Source organism: Scomber japonicus, chromosome 19, assembly GCF_027409825.1.
Source record: "Scomber japonicus isolate fScoJap1 chromosome 19, fScoJap1.pri, whole genome shotgun sequence".
NCBI classification, from domain to species: Eukaryota; Metazoa; Chordata; class Actinopteri; order Scombriformes; family Scombridae; genus Scomber; species Scomber japonicus.
The window spans coordinates 18,884,103-18,905,017 of record NC_070596.1 but is presented as its reverse complement, the minus strand read 5'-3'; the positions used below and the strand labels follow the sequence as shown (position 1 = coordinate 18,905,017).

Below are 20,915 nucleotides of genomic sequence, written 5' to 3'. Positions count from 1 at the left end.
CACAAAAATGCCATGTGCAAAAACTTTTAATTCAGGAATTAGATAGACAGCAGATGATGTCTCTGCTTCTTTGATTGGCTGTTAGAAATAGACTGTTTCCCTCAGGAATAATTCATTTGCAATGTGACAGTAAATTTTGTTAAAGAAGATAGCTCAAAATTATGTTGCTATTGAATCCTTTTCAACTAGCAATTGCAGCATTAGTCAAGTAATCTCTAAAAAACAAGTTGTGGAACAAATGGCGAAAAATTAAAGGTTCATCCTTCATCAAAGCATGAAAAGTGATGCTGTTTGTTTCATCTCACATCAGGAGGAGCAGACACTTCTCCGGAACCACATCAGTGGCACCAAACACAAAAAAAGCGAATTCAGTTTCTTCCTTCCACAGAAAGCTTTGCATTTCATAGGCCAGATAGAAATACCTGAAATGTTATAGTGGAAACATAGTTATTCAGGTACATGTGATAAATGTAATTTCATTACATTATTACATATTTCTGTAATTTATGTTCTATCCATTACTCAACAAAACTGTTTCTTTGTATCATTTACAAAACCTAATGTCATAGAGAGCATTCTGTCCATGATCCCATTATTGACTCTTTTGTAAGGCTATGGCATTAGGTTTCCAATTCTTGCAAAGCCACAATTATACAGTACAGTTATGGCAACCATCCAATGTGCAACCATGGTTTTCTCTCTCAGTCAGTCCTTTTTGGAATCAAATATGTAGCATGGGGCTATGGACAAGAATAGTAGGACTGACTGACTCATCAGTGTTAAAACATGTTTTGTGTAAAAAGTGACGTGCAGAACCGGATGGCTGCAGAGTAAAACTCTCAAGTATGGTTAGCCCCCATGGCTGTGCAGGCTTTCAGTAAAAAGTGTATAGCAGAAGCAATGAAATAACGGTGCTTACAGAATAATGTAACTATAAATTAAACATTTGGTGTGACTTCAGCATGATAACTATTGAATCTTTGTATATATAGTGAGAACTTCAGTGTGATGAATATTGTATATTTATCTATAAATACAGTGAGAACTTCAGTGTGATGAATATTGTATCTTTATCTATAAATGAAAACCTTGAAGAAAAAATATACATACTGTAGGCTCTTTGAGGATATTTTTTCTACACAACAAATATTTTGAATTTTATAATGCTTTTGAATTATTTCAAATTGTATTTGCCCTGTACTGCATGTAACTGTTAGTGCTGTTTTATTGCAGAACAAAATTTTTCAAACAAAAGTCGAACAACTTCTATAATGATTTTTATGGTACCAAATGACATGCTTCCATTGCTAAACTCATATTTGACTCTTTCTCATTACTTAAATTAAAGAGTACGGTCTAGATCTGCTCTGGGAGAAGTACTTTGAGATAACTTTTGTTGTGTTTTGGCGCTTTATAAATAAAATCGAATTGAATTGAACTTATTGTTGGAGAGTGCAGGATTTCATTATAAAGGTTATTGTAAAAAGCCCACCTGCTCACTAAACTGAGATTGTTGCACACCTGTACTGTGAAGATAGAAAAAGCTTTTCCTTTAAGACCCAATTATTTTTTATTGGTTTTTCAAACAGAGCAATAAAGTTTGCATCAATTGAAATGCCATGGTTCACAATGTGAACACATGTTCATGTTAACAAATAACACAACTGATAAATATATGTGGTGAGAAATTTAGGTTCAGAATAAGAATAAGAATAAGCAATAGGACTACAGTATCAGTTAATGAACCTGTTTTTACAGGCTTGCAGGCGAGTGCACATGGGCACATCTTTTTCTGTGTATCGATGAACAAAATCCCATACCACCCTTTATATCAAGGCTGTGGGTGTGTTTATTTTCAATACTCAGGATGGCCAGCCCCGGCAGTCTATTGTGTGCCATGGTGCTTCTCAGGATATGTTATAATTAGTTTCATCTTGAGAAGGATTCTTCGGTGCTACAGTCACAAGTAGAGTTACAAATAGTTTAAATGTTGTGGTTACATCAGACACACTTGGTAGAATAGAGTGGTGCTTTAAGATTAGAGTTTGCACCAAATGTTGAACTGAGCCAAGCCTGATTTCCTTTATTGCGAACAGGAATGCATGTCTGAATGATAACAGGCAGATAAGACATTGTTGTTTTCTCATTGGATTTTGACAAAAGTTCTTGTTGGCATGGAAACCCACAGCTTCTTGTCACCTCTTGCAGGTTACGGGACCTGTGTGTTACCTGTGCAATGACAGTGTCTATAGCTGCATAAAACACAGACTATTTGAAATGATCCTAGAAAAAAATGGACAAACAAAAATAAAAAAAATATTGATTTAATTTTTACATCAATATTACCTCTGTAAATATAGTCAATATGATAATGTGTACCCTATGTAATTATAATATTTTCAATAAAATTAAAAAAATCTTATCAGTTGTTGACAGGCAAGCGCGAACCCTTTACACTGTGGGGCCACCCTTCCTTCTGGGTATATTTTACAGCCCAGACTAAAGTATGATGTAACTAAGTAAAACATGACCATACACTACAGTTACATAAATTACATCAGAGTTGGCTAAGCATCTCTCTGACACGGTCTGAGTCAAAATGTTCATATAAGCTTCACAACTGTACAGGAACATACAGTGCATGAAGGCTTAATTCTCGCTCTTCTCCCATCTACTGTGTGCCATGCAGATGAGCCCATGCACTGTATTGTTCTTAAAGTTAAAAAAAAAAAAACTTGACACAAATTTTGACCTTGCTTTTTGCTCAATCTCTTTCACTTCTAGCAGGTGTGTCCTTTAAATACTGCTGAGTGCTAAAAATGTGCCCTTTATGTATCTTGTCTGCCTCAAATAAAGTTAGATGTTTTGATAACACTAGCATTTTTATAACTAGATGTAACAATTTCATCATAAATGGGTGCTGTTTTCTTCAAGTGACGAGAAAATGGCACATTTTTTTCCCCCAGATATTTTGATTTTTACCACAAGCTGTTACTGAACAACATGTCCTTTTGAATATGTATTACATTTGAGTGTAAAGACTTTGATACAGTTTGAGAGGAGGACAGAGGTAAACAAGAAGCCAAAACATGTAGTCTTGTCTAGTCAAACAAAAAGTATGACAAGTTGTGTAATTCACTGACACTCTTGCTTTTATTGTTTTCTGATGTCATCTATGAGGTTTCCAAGAACATGTTGTCTTCGGGTCCTGCCGAGCCAGTTTTTCTCACTCAAGTAATTAGAGATTCAAACAGTGCCTCTCTCCCCTCTGAGAGGCACAGTTTGAATGTCTGTCATGCTCTCTCAATGTTTTATAATCTGGGCTCCAGCGTCAGGATCAGCAAAGTGCCAGTGGTGACACGTTGTATGATGGTCGTTTCCTGCCCTTGAGCTTTAGGGAATATTCATTAGATGTCAATACAGCCCAACTCTAATTGAGTCAGACAACATGCTGCCTGGAAGGTGTTATTACATACCATAACCACACTCTCAATCCATTGTAGTTACAGAGATCACCGTTATAGCCCAAACACCAACGTAACTCACATGAAAAATGAGTAAAGCAAATACTGCATGAACGATTATGGTAATACAAAATAATACTTGACTTAGGAAGATGATGTATTATAATGACATTTTTAATTCCTTGTGACAGTTTTTGTAAGACATCATTATCATGATAAAGAATAGCACAATGCTTTATGCATGTTAATATGTTATAAATAATACATAAATAACATCTAAAACTGCATTAGAAGCAGGTTACGTGTGTGTGGGAGAGGGTAGTGTGTTACAAACTAATCAGAATTTTTACTTTAAAAAAAAAAGGAAATAAATTAATGTAGCCTTTAATGCCTTTGTTCATCATCATCATTATTATCATCTTGTGAAAACATCAGATTTACACATAATTAGAGAAATGAAAAGTGTGCATCCTGGTCATAGCTCCAAAAAATAAAGTTTTGTAGTTCGGCAGTTTTGACAATGTAAAGATCTATATTGAGAGATACTGAATGTAAAGACTAGGGATGTGCCCAGTATTTGTGTTTGTGTAGTGTATAAAACAAAGTCATGGCAGTTTTGCTCAGCCGTGCTATGACAACCCCGCCCACGTTGAGTAGGTACTATTGTAATGGAAAAGGTCGTTCCTGGTACCAAACCAAGTCGAGTAGTGTTAGAACTGTATAGTGGAAAAGCGCCAGTAGATATACCATGTCTGTTGCTACAGCTACAGTATTACCACTAAATCCATGACACAGAGACAGACAGCGATATAATTTTGCTATGCTACAGCTAGGTTTGAGTCAAGCATTACAATTTGAGTATTACAGTAGTCAGAGTAATTTATTCTGTTTATTTCTTTTTGCAGATTGATGCAGTATAATTGGCATAATTTACAGTTGTGCATTGATGCAATGGATGAATTGAATCCTTAAACATCAATTAACTCTGAATAATGAACACTGGCAGAAATGTGCTAATGCTTTCTGTTAAATTTTTTATTAGTTTTCATTCTGCCATCTCAGTTATACACTGCATTTTGTATCTAGTTGATCCACAGAAGATGACATTCATAAGTATGTTCATGAGGATTCGCAGTAATTAGGTGCTAAAAAGGGTCGACATTATCATAGATGCATAATACTGTACATAGTTCATGTCAATAATTCATTCAAAAAAAACAAAAGTTAGAGTTAAAGTTGATTTGACTTACTTTATTGCTCAGGTGTTTATTATGACAAACATGAGTCTCCTCTGCTTGCCTTGATATACTCACTCTTTGCACATTTTCATTTGTTAACTCAGTGTGAAGACAGCCATGGCATTTCATTACAATATGCATGCTTCAAACATTACTTCTCGTCAGGCTTTTTCACGAATAAGGTCTAAAATAGAAACAGACATGTAAGATCAACCATTACTTTCATTTGAAAAAAAGCACATTCTCATTCTGATGTATGCAAGATCAGGGAATTGGCAATTTGATTACAATAATGTATTTCCTAGCAACCACTGTCCGTGTTTACTTGGCTAAACTGTGCTAAGGCAAATATTGGAAGGGAATCAGATGAAATGGTGGTCTCAATGAGGGCACTGGGGGATTAACCAACTTAAGCTGATTCTTTTTCTTGAAACAAACATGCAAACAAACCTCTTTATTTATAATCTAGCAAACTCTTTGCTAAAAATGCCAAAATGTAGCCTTTGTGGGATCATATAGATGCATAAGGATGTTTTATAAGGATTCACCCTGAAATTGCAATTAAATTTGATTTAATTATAATAATTATAATTAGACATGAATTAAGTATTTTATTCATGACTCTCTACATCCATATCAAGCATCCTGTATAATCTGCAGGTCACAGACAAATGTAATGTATCCACCCTCCCACACAAGTTACTTGAACACCATAAAGCAATAATCACCTATGTTCCCATTTTCCTCTTATGCAGCTGCAATGCCATTTATCTCCTCTTAACTTCCTTTGATAGGTCATTAAACTGGTCTTGGAGCTGTGAAGTAAAGCACTGAATCATGTCGCAGATTCCATCTGCTGGCATGCCTAATCGGGGGCAGAAGGGCTCAAGTACATACAGTATGGCTGCCATATAAAGTTTTATATAATAATTGGCAGTGATAGAGCCTTGAGGAGGATTCACTGGAAATGAATCTAGGAGAGGTAAGCAGAGAGCGATGCAATGAGAGAGATGAACAGAGAGACATTTTGTTATATCTGCTCCAAATCTGAAATTATCCTGCTGTTCTCTTGGCTTGACTGTTTGAGGTTTTTGGAAATAACAGCAACGTGGGCCTCTTGTAAAGCTAAGTCATGAAACAGGAGTGGAAGCTGAATCAGCATGTACTTTGTGTGTGTGTGTGTGTGTGTGTGTGTGTGTCTTTGTGTGTGTGTGTGTGTGGGGGGGGGGGGGGTAGGCACATTAGTCAGTCATATATGTGATTAACTAGCATGAAGAAAAAGTGACGCAGATATTCTCCTGTCAGTCGTAAAAAACCATTTTGTCACTATATGAACATTTATTCACACATTCTAACAGCTCTTTGGTAGAACTGAATGTAGAATTACCAAATTACCTCCCTTTGAGGGAGTTGTCAAGATATTGCCTTTGAAATGTTGGTTACATTATGAAGTTTTGTGATAACGTAACAGTCCGCTGGCAGAAAGGAAAAAACTTTAAATGCTAATAAAGCATTAAAAGAGTGCTGCTGTTAAGCCATGCTTAGGCATAGTGACACATCACTGACTTGGTGTCAGAGAATTCAACCTAAGAAACCAATCAATTTGAGGGGACCCACCTTTTCAAAGCCAAATCATTACAATGATTATGATTATGAATTAAGCTGTTATAAAGCACAATGCTATAGCTTGTATTCACACTGCTGGATCTTTTCATTTTATCAGGATAATACTGCTGTTGGGTCTTTAAACAATGTCTTAAAGAAACCTCTATGATATTTTGCTGTGAGATTCCATTTGGTTGCGGAGAACAAAAGCTGGACATGGGCATTTCATGTAGGTAAATTCCTAGAATGCGTTTCTTGCTTAGTTTGTATGTTTTGATTGCAATAAGACTGTGCAACAAGACTACAAGTCTGTCTTTAAAGCATATGTCCAAATTCTGATTGACATGAGTCACATCAAGATAATTATTACAGTAAGTTTATTAGTTTTGCCACTCACTCAAATAATGAGTGGTTGAGGCCTCTACACTTACAACACCAGTGCACTCTACCCTTTGACAATAAGGGGGCCATGTGCGGTCCTTCCAAAACAGAGTAGGCCTAAAAGCTCAGGAGCATAGTCCAGCCGGGTCCAGTTTGAAATCCTGTTTCTGTGTCACATCTGCAAAGCTCAACACGAACACAAACCAATCCAATCTGTCACTCACAATTAACTCTCATTTCTGGACCTGACCCAACTTGTTAGCATAAGACCTGGCCTGACATGAAGTAAAAGCAAAGGGCAGAGGATGTAAATACATTTATAATGAATATAAATAAGTGATAAAAAAACATTAATAAAAAAACCTCACTGATGCATGAAACCATCCTCAGTGTTTTCAGTGGATTACATTCAGTTGTGTTTCCTCCGGCTCAGACCATCTTCTTGGCAGTAGATCACAGCCGGACCTCTCGAACTAGCACAGCATGGATACCTTCATAAATTATTTAAATCCAACGCCAGGATTTAACAGGAATAGAACTTGTGTGCGCTTTTTTAAACACTCATTTTGTACTTGTTTTTTTTTTTTTACTGATATGAGGATTTTTTTTTTCTCCCACTGGATTCATAAAGACTGATATTTTTCATATGGACTTGGACTTTTTCAAATACACACAGGAGGAGAAATATACGTATTTGTTTTCACAAACTATAACTGGCAGTGCTGGTATGCCAGCTGCTATGGCACTGATATACCTCAGCTATCCTGTTGATTCTACCATATGACATGTATTTGGGGTGATGCATTTTCGAACTTCAGGTGCCTCATAGAGGTGAACTTTTTTTGTTTCTCAGAGGCATCAGCCTAGAGCTCAGGTGATGGGTCACCCTGACTCATTCCTTGAACTAATAATTTATTCAGTCTCTCTTTCAAAATTGCAAAAAATATGCTGGTCACAGCGTGTTTGTTTGAGCCTGGAGATTTGGAGATGCTTGCGTTTGCACCCTATTTCAGGAAACTGGAGCCCATACTCCTCTATTTTTTATGATGACAACAAGACCAGAAAATCTCTAGTCCTCAATCTGTTTATATTATTGGTCAGGTTCTTGTTTTTCATAAAGAAAATGGACAGCAAGCAAACATCGCATTTGATTTCCTCAAGCCAACAAGATCTGGAATATTTTATTCATTCATCCTGTTAATGCATCTATTTTTACTCGACTGCACAATTACCTTGCTATAATGCAGCTGACATTCACAGTAAGTGCACCACACAAAGTCCCAGCCAGTCATTACCTCATAAAGCCTGTAAGAAAGCTTACAAATATCACAGCCACGTGTTGGCATCAGCCATCATAATTACACTCTATTAGGTAAGAAGATAAAATGCAGGCATACTTAGCAACTGAATAGTATTAAATAAGCAAATCTACAGTAGTCCATTATGACCCAAATGTAGCACACACATCTCACAAATCTAACAGCAGAGTCATTAAATCAAAAAGGAAAAAGAAAAAGTCTATTATAAATCAGGAAACATATTCTCCGTCTCTGGTTCTGTTATAGGAGAGGTTCAATTGGGCTCTCATATATCGTTAGGTTGAATTCAGATCCAGCATTATGTCAAAATTAAGTTTATGAACTCATATTTTGTATATGCTGACAATAAGTACTGTATTTCTCATAAGCTACAATAAAATAAAATAAAATAAATAAAACACCTACCGTATGCAGCTGCATTAAAAAATATTATTTATTTTGACTTTTTCCAATGTGTTAAATAGTAAAGAAGAAACAGCAGACCTTCAGCCCACCCACCCACTCAAAAAAAGGCCATAATAAATTAAGTGTGTTACAATACTGTTAATATATTGTACATGCGTACCAAAATGCAGCAAGCGTGGGTACTCAATGTTTCTCAATACACAGATTATTAGATGCACTTATTAGACACCGTGCCCCCCTAATATAATCCACCGAGGGTCCTCAAATCTTTGCAAATTTAGAGTGACAGTTAGACATAGAGTACCTTATCTCTTCCAAGTATAAATCATCTCATTGAGCCATTACATTTTTTTAAAACAAGGAGGAAATGGAGATTTCTATTTCATCAAAATGACCCTTTTAGCTATAACCATGCCAAACATGAAAGCCAGTTGCCATTCACATGGTAGTTGAAAGCAGTATTCAGAACAGCCTAGTAAAGTGAAATTACAATCAGGGGTGACATGCTTCCCAAGTGTTACACCATACCATTGAAATATGTCCTCCCAGAACTTATGCAATTTGGGGGCATGACCAGAAAAAGTGAGTTCAAGTCCCATCCTCTGACTTACACTTGTCACATTTAGGGGTAACGGAGGAGTAAATCATATTCAGCTTGACCTTTGAATAGTATATATGGTGCATAATGTTAAATTGTATGAACTGAAGTTCAGCATTAAAAGAACAATCCTTAATTCTACCCAACCCTTTTCCCCCAAAGCTCAAGGGGTATTTCAGAGCCAATGTCCTTGCTCCATGCATCCTTGATTTATGTATGTTTGGTAGGATTGAAATCCAATAACCAGAAAGCTAACAGAACAACTCAAGTCTTTAATGGACATAGATGGTTTTCATTGTGAGCAGTGCGTGTATAGTGTTTGCATTTTTTTCCATCTGTTTGTTGCTCCCTAATATTCAATCAAAGGACATCTGCCGAACAACTAGTTAGGGCTTTTACATTTAACCCACATGCCTTTATTGATAAGAGCTCAGATTTCAATTAGAGCAGGCTTTTAGAGTTAAATTAATGAGACAATGATGCTTTTTATTTGTTTTTGAGCTAATGGAGCTTTTGCTTTTATTTAAAGTCACACACTTAATTGGACTCATCATTCTCACACGGAAGTGCAAAGTCTGTGTAAAGTCAATTCATTGATTTACTTCTAAACATATTATACATGCTGGAAAAAGGTTACAGAAAACATGTGAAAAGGCTGATGACTATACAGTACTGAATTGTGGAGATAGAGCCTTAAACTGCTTCTCAGCCTCTCATTTTTCCTGATTTTCTGAGCCTGCAAAAAAGGGCTGCTCCATGACATAGTGGCGTGTCCATGTTTCGGGTAGAGATGGTGAATTTGATTGACAGGTAACACTTGGTAGGGTGCTGGGTTTCAGCGAACTGGGCGCCCACAGCATTTGGGAGCAGAGACAGAAGGTGATTTTTACACAAATTAGAAGCCTAATTTCATATATTTGGCGATTTTTTTAATCATTCAAATTTGGCAGGGTGGTTAACAACACACTTTTCTGTTGTATGTCAAACACATATTTATTCTTACTTTACACAGACTTTAAATACATCCAAATTAAATCTAAATCTAATTCTGAGGAAATGCTTTTAAAATTGTGAGTAATTAGGAAATGTTTCCTGTGTATTGATTATGAAAAATATAGTGGGCTTATCTGCAGCACTCAGGCTGAATGTGTACATATGTGTGTACTGGATACATCACACCCTTTATGGGAAATGGTGAGCATATGTATCACACATCCAGTGCCAGTGACAGATTAACATGCACATTCATGTATATATTATGGCGGTGTCTGTGAAAGTGCGCAATCCATATGGAAATAGAAATATGTCTGTTTGACAGAAATACATGTGATGCTAAAAAGCACATCTTCCATTTAAATTAGCATTAAAATGATTCTTAAGAGCAAACCAATATATCAGAAAGCCTGATTTTATGTTTATTTCCCAGAAGACAAAATGCTGAATCACATGTATGATCCACATGTTTTATAACAGCAACAAAATCTAAATTGGTATGCGATTCTACACAGACACTATTACCATACAAGGAAACCCACTAACATGAACACCTAATCAGTGATTCTCCATTCCTGAATACACTAGGCAGGCATTAGCCATTGACTCAATAACATAGTGCCTTCTTTTGCATTTCAGACGGTGCAAGAAAACCTGGCACTTTTATCCTCATAGCAGGTTATTTGTTTTTTCTGTAACCCCTACAGAGCAACAGAGATGTCTGTAATGTCTTTCTGCTGAAATGTTTTCTTGATGTGTGCCTCAGCAGGTACAGAACATCCACACTAATATTTTGCTAGTTTAACATCTGCACTATGAAGTATATCTTTAACTGCAGTCGAAAAAAACAAGGGCAGAATGAGGTGCAGTTCAGAAAATTGTGTTATTGGTTAATATAATAGCACAATTGTTGTTTTTTGTATTTCCTTTCCTGTAAGTTCAAGTCTGAGCATGATACAGTGAAAAGGACCTTAAGCAATTTAAATGAAAACATACAGTATCACAAATGAACATCAGAGTACATCACAGGTAAAAATGCAATAGGAATAACAGTGTTTAGCTATGTCATACTGAATGAATTAACACTACAAAATACAAAGCATTATCAAACTCATAAAATATGCGTGCTGCTGTGCTTCACTGTCATTACTTAACTTTGATGTGAAATTTCAGATCTGGGAACTGAAGACTGTTTTATAAATTATTAAAATACTTTTCTTTTTGTTGTCTTAACTATCTGACAGATTAGACCACAGTGTGAACTAACAGATTTTTTCCCCCATAAATGCTTTTGCCAAGGTCTAGTCTGGCTAATTAGTATGTTCCCACACTTTAATTAATAGCTGTAGTAATGCTACCACTGCTGAATCGAGTTGTACCAAGTCATTTTGGTGTGAGCAGTTATTTTTCCTGTCATTATCAGGGAATTTGCACGTTGGAAGGTGAGGAACACAGCCATTGAGAGACGGGACCTGATCCGGAACCCCGTGCCACTCATGCCTGAGTTCCAGCGCAGCGTACGCTTGCTGGGCCGCAGACCCACCACTCAGCAGTTCATCGACACTATCATTAAGAAATATGGAACCCACATTCTCATCTCAGCCACCCTGGGAGGTAAGAGAGGTTCACTGGTTTCATTTGCTCACTTCCATGCTTAATTAACAGTATTTTTACACGCTGTTTTAAATGCTTTTTACACACAGTCAGCAGTTTGACTTTGTGCTTCATGTCAAGAACATTACTTAAGGAGGCTCCTCACAGACACAGAATTTCTCTGGCTGCTAATAAGACATTTTGAATTCACTGTGTGTAAGAAGAATAACACTATAGAAAAACACAACACATACAGTATCTATGCAGAAAAGCAATGAACATACTACTGAACATACATTTATTATGAATTTCATGTATTAAAAATAGTAAATAGGTGGCATTTAAAAGCAGATTATTCACATATAATTACATGCAGCAGATTGTGATACAGAGACAGAACCCTTTCAATAAATAATGCTAATAAAATATAAATGAATTATAAATATATACATATATAGTAAATGACTATTGCTCTATTCATTTACATAACTGTATGTCACAATATGATGACCCTATATGATTATACTTGCGCCATGGTGTCCAGGATTATTCGTTTACATGTTTCCAACAATGTCAAGACCGCTCGATGAAGCAGTTCATGGCTGGGTTTTTCTCCAGGGTGTTAAAATATCTCTACCACAGCAAAACTGCAGTTACATCTCAGGGGGACAGGACAAAGCAAACTGGAGATATTTTCACAAAGCAAATACCTTTCTCCCAAAGCAAGAACAACATATAAATGATCACAGTGAAAGGCCAGTAAGACTTACTGTGTATGACAGACATCTTTGGGACTGAGCAGTATCCAGAAATTAAAGCCAAATCACCAAAGAACAGAACTGATGAATGAGCAGCTGTTGACTAAGACAGTCTGAACAGTCTTCTTTGCATTTAGCCAACGCAATTAAGAATGCATGAAAGTTAAAATGTTCATTTTCCATTTAAAAGTGGATAGCTGATCTAATTGTGCTGCTCTATGAAAAGTTAATGCAACAGACCTACATCTAAAAATAAAGCATAGTGACGGGGATATTCAGGTGTGTGGATTTGTCAGCTTTCATGGCTGGTGACTTGCACAGGATCAACTACACACTGACAAAAGAGAAGCACCACTCTATTTTGTAGTGGCATTCCATCTTGTCTGGCTTAAGTGTATTTTCTAGCAGAACAGCGACCCAAAACTTGCATCAAGGCCATGGCAGAACTATCTGATATTCACAGTCACTAAACCTCATCCCCAACTGAACATGTGTGGGTACATTTGATTAGCGAAGAGGCAAAACATTCTGTAACATCATACAAATCATGTGAATTCTCAAATTCTGCAAAATTGTGAAAATCGAAGCCAGACAAGCTGTGGCTGCCAGCTGGAATCTGTCAAGTTGCCAAATATAAAGAACTCTGACTTCCACAGAGTATAGTTTTTCTTCAGAAATGATCTCTCTGCATATGAAAACTCAGCAGCTCCATTCTTTGTTTAAGAGTGGCTGAGATTGACACTAAAATAAGAATAGCGGGTCCACCTTAGTTAGCCTGGTCAGGTCAAGCTAACCCTTTGTCGCTAACTTCCAGGCTAATCCCCTTCACTTTTCCAGCAGTTGGCACAACTACAGTATAGACTTCTTTCTTAAAGCTTAAAGTGTAGACTTCTCTTGGTCTTGAGAAACTGCAGCATTTTATTAACTGACACTGTAGCCTGCACTGTACATTTATTGCCAGATTGACAACCTACTGTTAACCATTCTCTGCTACCATCACTTTTCTACAGCTCGCTCAACCACATACTAGCTACACACACATTATGTGTTGCCCTATTCCTTAAAGAAGCTATTCTACTCTTATAGCAGCACCTTTCACGTAGATGACCTTTAAAGAATGAGAGAGAGAACGAGTCAAAACAATTTCACAGTAACTAGGGTGTTATCGTGAAAATCATTTGTAGCCCATTGATATTAATGACTGTGTGAAATTTAAGTAGTGGCACTCATAATTTTAATTCAGAATATATAGAGGGAAACAGTGACACTCCATAAATAGTAAAAGTAAATTTCAAATAATGGAAGGTTTTACTTTCTGCTGATGAACAGAAGTTGGATGAAAATACTTAAAACAAAACAGTAAGGTTAAATTGTATGAGGCTTAGCCAACTGATCCAAATACACTATTATACTGGAGGGTTAAACTTTGCATAATGTGTTTAACAGTGACTTTGCCAGTAGGTATTTCAGCTTTTGACCACTCTTCTTCTGGCAGTGGAAAATTGAAATGGACACGTTCCCACTGGCAATATGGTGGGTTTGCAAAAAAATGCTCAACATAGATTATAGTTGCCACAATGAGTGCTGACCTCCAGCCAGAACTTGAAGGCATTTTCTCATAGCCTTGTTAACTGCTACAAGCGTTACTATCCTCAATTAATTAAAAGTAAAGCACATAATGTGATTCATAGTGTTGCTTTTTACAACTTTACAGCATGCTTTTTCACCAGTGGGCCAAATGTGATATTAAGATGAATCAGTTCCAGGCGGCTTGAGAAAGGAATTCATCTTTAGTATCAGTTCCCTGAATGCACAATGATGTAACAGCACATCTTTGATTTCAGTCACAACACAGCAATATCATTATAGTCATAAATGTGGTGACTGCATTTTATTATATGCATGCTAAATTTAACCAGCAAATAATCTTAATAAGTACCTGTACCTTCCGACCTTTCAGGCAAATGGAGGAGGGTGCATTTTATATATATTGGCCTGAAACTAGCATCTATAGAAATGTGTGTGTTGTAGAGGAAACATTTAATGAGCCAGTTGTTAGAGTCACATTAAATTGTCAGAGTCATGTTAAATTACCAATTACAAAATTTCACAGTGAAAAGAGGAATAAATGCTTCTAATGACAGATTGCAGACTTTTGGATGTGCTTCCTTAAATAAAAGTTAAGCACTTCTGCTGTCCAAGACTAAATATAAATGTCTTCTCCCTTGAATCTATTATTTCAATCTCTAGGGGAGACATGAAGGCAGCAACTGTGATTACTTTGCCAATTGCATTTTAAAGATAATCTGCTCTTTTACTCAAACTCTTTAATATATAATTGTAAGCATGAAACACTGTCAAGTACTGGCTCCAGTTGTGTAATATGTTTGTTGCTTTGTAATCTCATAATCAAATGCCTTTGAAAAATATTTATTACAGTCTTGCAGTGTTTTATTTTTCAGTTCTCAACATAATGCTGGACATACTGTACATACTTTGATTTTGGAACCCAGCATCTGCTATAGCTGATTTAATTGGGGTATATATATCATCATTTTGTGGAAATTAGAAATTAGTGTTAATGGTGTAGAAATGATGGTCACTTTTTCAGACATAGATTAAACCTGGTCTAATACATCCTGTGGAAATTTGTTGTAATCTCCTTGGAAATGCTGTGAAATTCAGAATCCCCAAAGTCTGCTATGTTCATTATGTCCCATAAAAGTAATGGGCACATTTATACATATGACGTGGGAGTGTCCAGGGGTCCATTCCTTTTGGGTCAATGTGACTATTTTCCTTTCTGAATAATAATACTGATACTGATAATTGAGACGAACATAACCTGTTTGCCACACAAACTTTATTATTAAATGATGATACTTCTTCTAACCCTTCATATGAAGAGAGCATTGTTGCAGCTGCAAAGAAATTGTTGGTAATAAGATACCATGAGGAAACCACCTCATAGGTTCAGAATATATCAGTAGAAACTTTCATTTTATAGAGCCCTAACATTAAAGGCCTCTGGTGTTCAAGCACTAAGTACACAAAAACTACATGTTTCTTACATTGTGGCTCAGAAGGTCATTATTGACATTAGTTAGCTGACATTATTCTAGCTAGAATGTGTGCACGTCCTTTGATAGATGCTCCTGTAACACTTACTTTAAGTAAGTACCTGTACACTTATCAATATATTTAGCACATGTCCAATTCAATATATAAATAATTGATTCAAAAGGCATAACAAAATTCATAAGATGCTTCTTTCAAGCTTAATTATTTAGTTTTACAGGGAAATATCGATACATAGCCTCCATTAGTGAGATTTAATGAGATAGGTGTAAGGGTTGTGGTTTATTAGTGGTTTAGTTACTTCCAGCCATGTTATCATAGGGTTATACAGTAGGTCAGGTCTAAAATGACAGACAGTATGAAAAGATAAATATCAATGTATGTGTCCAGCTCACATATATATTTATATGTAATTGAGTATATTGTTTGCCTGCTGTGAGTCTGCAGTCTAGTCTAGTCCAGTACCATGTATTGTCACTTCTACTTAAAAAATTAAATAAAAATTGGTTACAAAAAACAGTTTAGAGCGTACTGCTACTGTAATGCTTAGTCCTTTGTCCTGTATAATAATTAAAGTACATATTCAAACAATGTACTTCAACACTGAGCCTGAGGTAATGCATGTAACAGAAAAAAAGACTGTCTGAAACAGACTTCTTTCATTTTAAAACATTTCCGTCCACTTAATGTCAAACAGTATAAGCCTTAATAATTTAGCTGCTAAGGAGTATCAAGTGTAGAGGCTTAGAATTGTAATATCATATCCACTTCTCTGTAAGGTGATTTATTCAGAGACACTTCATTTGGAAATTGGAAATATAATATTTGGCTGACACATTATATGGAGGTAAAATGTAATTAAGTGTGTATAACTTTGGAAGAATGCCACTGACAATGCCACTAGATGCACCAAGTGGATAAAACTGGAGAGTATGTGGTGGAAAGAAAGTCTCAGAACCACAATATCCTTCCTAACCTCACTGTATAGCATTACTCCATATTTCTCACTCATATGCTTTTTACCTGTCTCTTATTCATTGTATTTTTTTTACCTCTTGCTCTTTTTCCTCTAACTCTGAATTATCACCATATTAGTTTTAACCTTGAGGCCATTTGGTTTCAAGTTATGGGTCAGTAAGCTCTTATCTCAATCTTGGGATTACCCATTAAAGAACACAGTTATAGAACACAATAAATGTGCACACCAGACTAGTGATAAAGAAGAAGAGGCTGATTCTCTCTGCCCCCACCGACACTTTACGGTCTCAGGAGTCATTATACACTTGAGAGGAAAGAATGGAATTCTCCTTCTCACTGGAAACTTAAACTTGAGTGGTCAAGTGTAAAGAGCCTCATTAGAGGTTTCCTCACGTGTTCATAGAACTAAAATGAATAGAAATAGATACAATATAGAACCATTTTATTTCACTTATCACATGTTTGATGAGCCTAATATGGTTGTGTAAGGTGGGAAATGCACATAATTGGGGTGATCTACATGTCTTATGTAGCAAAAATGATACTGCTGACTAAGCTCATAAGCACTGAAGAGTATTGAATAGCCACTTTTCTGGATGTATTTGTGAACCATAATATCAAGATAAAAAACACCTTTATCTTCCTTTAAAAAAAAAGGATGTATGTATGTATTTAATTTGGATAATTTATACTGTCAAACATACATTTATGAATGTGCTCTACAAATAAAGGATCAACTTGTTTAATTCTATGTATTTATTTAATTCTTAATGCCCTTCTTTCTTTGCTGGTTGTTTTCGTGGTAAAAATAAATTGATGTGGTGCTTTGAATTACTGTGCACAGAGAACAAAATAACTTTTTTGTGACAATATGCGTTGTTTATGCCTGGATTCACGGAGACGTTATTCTCTGAATGTAAAGGTTTATTTACTTTAATTTGCACTTTTTCTGATGGCTGTGGAAAAACTGTCTCACAAGGTGAGATAACAACTCAGCAATTGTGCTTGGTTGTTACATTTTAAAAAGATCAGTCACATTTGACATTTACATCGATGTTTAAGTAGCAGGATTGTGATTTTATTTGGTTTACTGGCAAACAGAAATAAGGTAGAAACATTTTTAAAAATTGAATAACAATTTTTGTAAAATGTAGTTATGTAAAATGTTTATCCACTGGAAACTTAAACACTGGAAATATTGTTCTGTAATAATATCAATGTAAGCTCCATCATCACAATAATTTAAGAGGATTGTCAATTACTTTCTTTTAACATTTTTGATTGACAGTGTGTGCTGATATTTGGGGAAATCATTACTAATTACCTGCTACTTTTCTGCTCTCTGAGCATTTCATGTACCTTATACCACCTGAACTTAAGTGTCTAGCATATGTGGATTATTTAAAGTAGACATCAAAGGATGTGTATTTTGAAGTGCAGCATAGAATAGTGTATGACCCTACCGCATCCCTGGTGCACACTGTGCGTGGGAGACTACACTTTAAGCTTTAAGAAAGAATATACATCTCAGGCTTCCCAAAAGACACCACCTTGATGCTCTGGAATTTAACTGAGTTCCAAAGCTGAAACTGAAAATCCATCAAAACAGCTTGACATAGATGCTTAACATCTCTGGCTTGCCTGCAGGTACTGAGAACAATACTCTAAGGTTTGCGTGTGTAAAAACGTGTGTAAACTTGACATCCACCCGTGTTAATATTCTTGGAGCAGAATATTTTTGGTTTTACTAACAGCATTGACTTTGTCACAAACACTCTCCCATGTGTTGGTTTTTCTGGTAATATTTGTTTTTGTTATAACTCAATATATTTGTTAACCTCTTCCACTAGAATCTGATCACATTTCATTTTACGCTTGCAGCTTTCTGCTCGTCCAAACTCTCCATAAAGACACACAAAACCCTCATTTAAATACTGACTGTCTCCACCCTGTTGCACCTCTTTTCATTTATACAGTAGATCACCCACAAAACGCACGCAAACGAAACGCACAATCTATTGCACTGTGCATGCAATTTAGTACCCACTATTTGGGATCTTAGTAAATCAGGCCCTAAGTGCCATATGTTTATTGACAGTTAAATCTGAACCCTTATGTGTTTCCAAGCCTTTAGGATGGCAAGAGTCACTGCTCAACCGGGGCTGTATACTAATGCTGGAGGGAGGTTGTGATTGAACTAATGAAAGAAAGTGTGAAGGACAGATACACATTTTGCAAAAGCTGTAAGGGACATACTCATCCACATCTGTCATCCCCACTCCTGCATATGACAGAAATCAGTTTTCCACTTTCAGTGAAAGCGTTGCTGTTTCACAGTGAATTCTAACAGATTTTTCACAGAAAGGTCTAGACTCTAGAGCGTTTGAGCTGAGGGAAAAGACATCAGTATATAATATCATCAAAGTGTACAATCTAAACAGGAAGTTACCAGAGAATCAGCAGCAGCTAGTACACTGTTTGTATCTACATGGGATGCGTTCAGGCACAGTTTTGAGTGTAGGTCACCAACATTTTGGTCGCACTTGCAACACAAAACTGTATTTAAATTAAATACAATTATTTGTGAAAAAGCTCATTGTCTTACATATGGGGTTACTGAAAGACACCTCCAACTCTTAAAGTTAGACTTTTGCTGAACGGCAAGCACTGTGGCTTAAAGCATTACGAGATAATGGTAAATGCTAATACTGAAACAGTAGCTATTGGTCATACCACATCAAGAGTGATTCTATCAGCATAACCCCTGAATATATTGAATTGAGGTGAGGTATGGTCCATTTTATTGCTCATCATTTTTTTATCTTTTCATTTTTAAGAGAATGAATGTGCTGTTTCACAAGTTATAGTCTAACTTAAAGATGAGTGAATGATTCATAAAATTGGACCTGTTGAAAAAAACAGAAGCTGGTTACTTTTTTCCTGATAAACTGCAGAATAACCATTTCAACTGTAGGAGAAGTTGTATATCAGAATACTAATTTGCCTTCCTATTCCCTAGTGAATACACAACCTATGACTGGATCAGAGACCTCTTCGATGCAACAGTCTTACGTGTTCAGCACTGAAGAGGAGAAGTAGTTTATTGAAATGACTTGGAGTCAGTGAAGCCTGAGGCAAAAGAGCACATATGCAGAGAACTGGCCGTACCCTGGGTTGTAGTGGAGGAGACTACTCAGTGAAAGCTGTCAACACTACTACCGTTTTCCACATCATACTTGAAACTTTTTGTAACTGTTGTTGTTCTGCTGCCAACATAAAAAGTATAGGGCATAATTGAGCACTGAGAGTGTGTATCTAATGCATAAAGCAGAGAGCATCTAGTTATAGTTAGGTAGAAAATAGGTTCAATTTATTCCTCACGAATTAAATGTGCTGTATTCATACACTTATTGTGTATTTTATCTCAGTATGAGAAAGCCTGATCTATTTTCAAGGAGAGGAAACTGTTACTGTAACCGGAGACCATTTGTTAGGACTTCAAATGTTATCACTTATTTTTTAATCAGTTGATATTGATAATTATCATAATAAACATCGAATTTATTATTAAGTTTCAAATTTAAGAATGAAGTGAAATTTTAAGAAATCAAACAGTTAATCGTGGTTTTAAACTATTTCAATAGGAGAACATGACAAACACTTGCCAAACATTTCACAAATTTCAGAAACTTTAAACAATGATTTCAATCAACATATGCATGAGTTAACTTTAAGGTTTTATATGTAGAATTGTGAAGCAATTTACAAGTAATGATTGTTTTTATATTGCCAGTGAGTGATCGGGTTGTAACATAATTTCAAAAATGAAACCTCTCCTGACTTTCTGGGTTCTCTCTAATAGCCTGTGGACTGATTTCTGTGTGAAGGACTCAGGCCAGATGTTCCGCAGAAATCCAAAGGATGTGACGTTTTTGCATGCTTTGCCTCTCTCCTGCTAACATCAACAAACCGGCATAACGACACAACACAACAAAAACGGTGCGATCCAAATAGAAACACCCTGCAGATATTATCTCTCCAGCTAACGAGACAGCTAGTTGCCTCCATCAACCACAAAACATTTCACAACAAAACTCCCCTGCAATGACAAGTAGTAGCCCACCCCCGAGCACACACAGATAAACAACATTATTTACTAGACAAAGAAGCAAAAAACAGGAAAAAGTGATAGCAGAATATAGCTTACCCAGTTTTTGTTTTCTGTTGGTAGTCCAAAGGTCACAATAAGCACACATTTCATTTGCTCCCCGCTCACTCCTGGTGAAGGATGCTTTGCTGGAACACAAAGCTACATATGTTTCATACAATTATGAGAAGTGCAAGCAAGATAAAAGATGTCACCTACAATAGTCTCGTGCCACATAAGGTCACCATGTCACTAATGAGAAGGAGATTAAACAGAACTTTTAAGTGAAATCCTTTTTTAGTTCCTTTTCAACAAAATGATTAATAAGTGCTAAAATGTTACATGTCAGTAACAACTT

At 36.2% G+C, this 20,915-nt stretch overlaps 1 protein-coding gene across 1 annotated transcript in view; it reads left to right on the top strand.

Annotated features, from left to right (window-relative positions):
• The window catches only part of brinp1 (bone morphogenetic protein/retinoic acid inducible neural-specific 1), an 88,605-nt gene that overhangs the window by 18,353 nt on the left and 49,337 nt on the right, over nucleotides 1-20,915 (top strand). Inside the window, exon 2 of the mRNA XM_053340097.1 lies at nucleotides 11,427-11,617. Coding sequence (XP_053196072.1) covers nucleotides 11,427-11,617 — 191 coding nt within the window. The remainder of the gene's footprint in view (nucleotides 1-11,426; nucleotides 11,618-20,915) is intronic.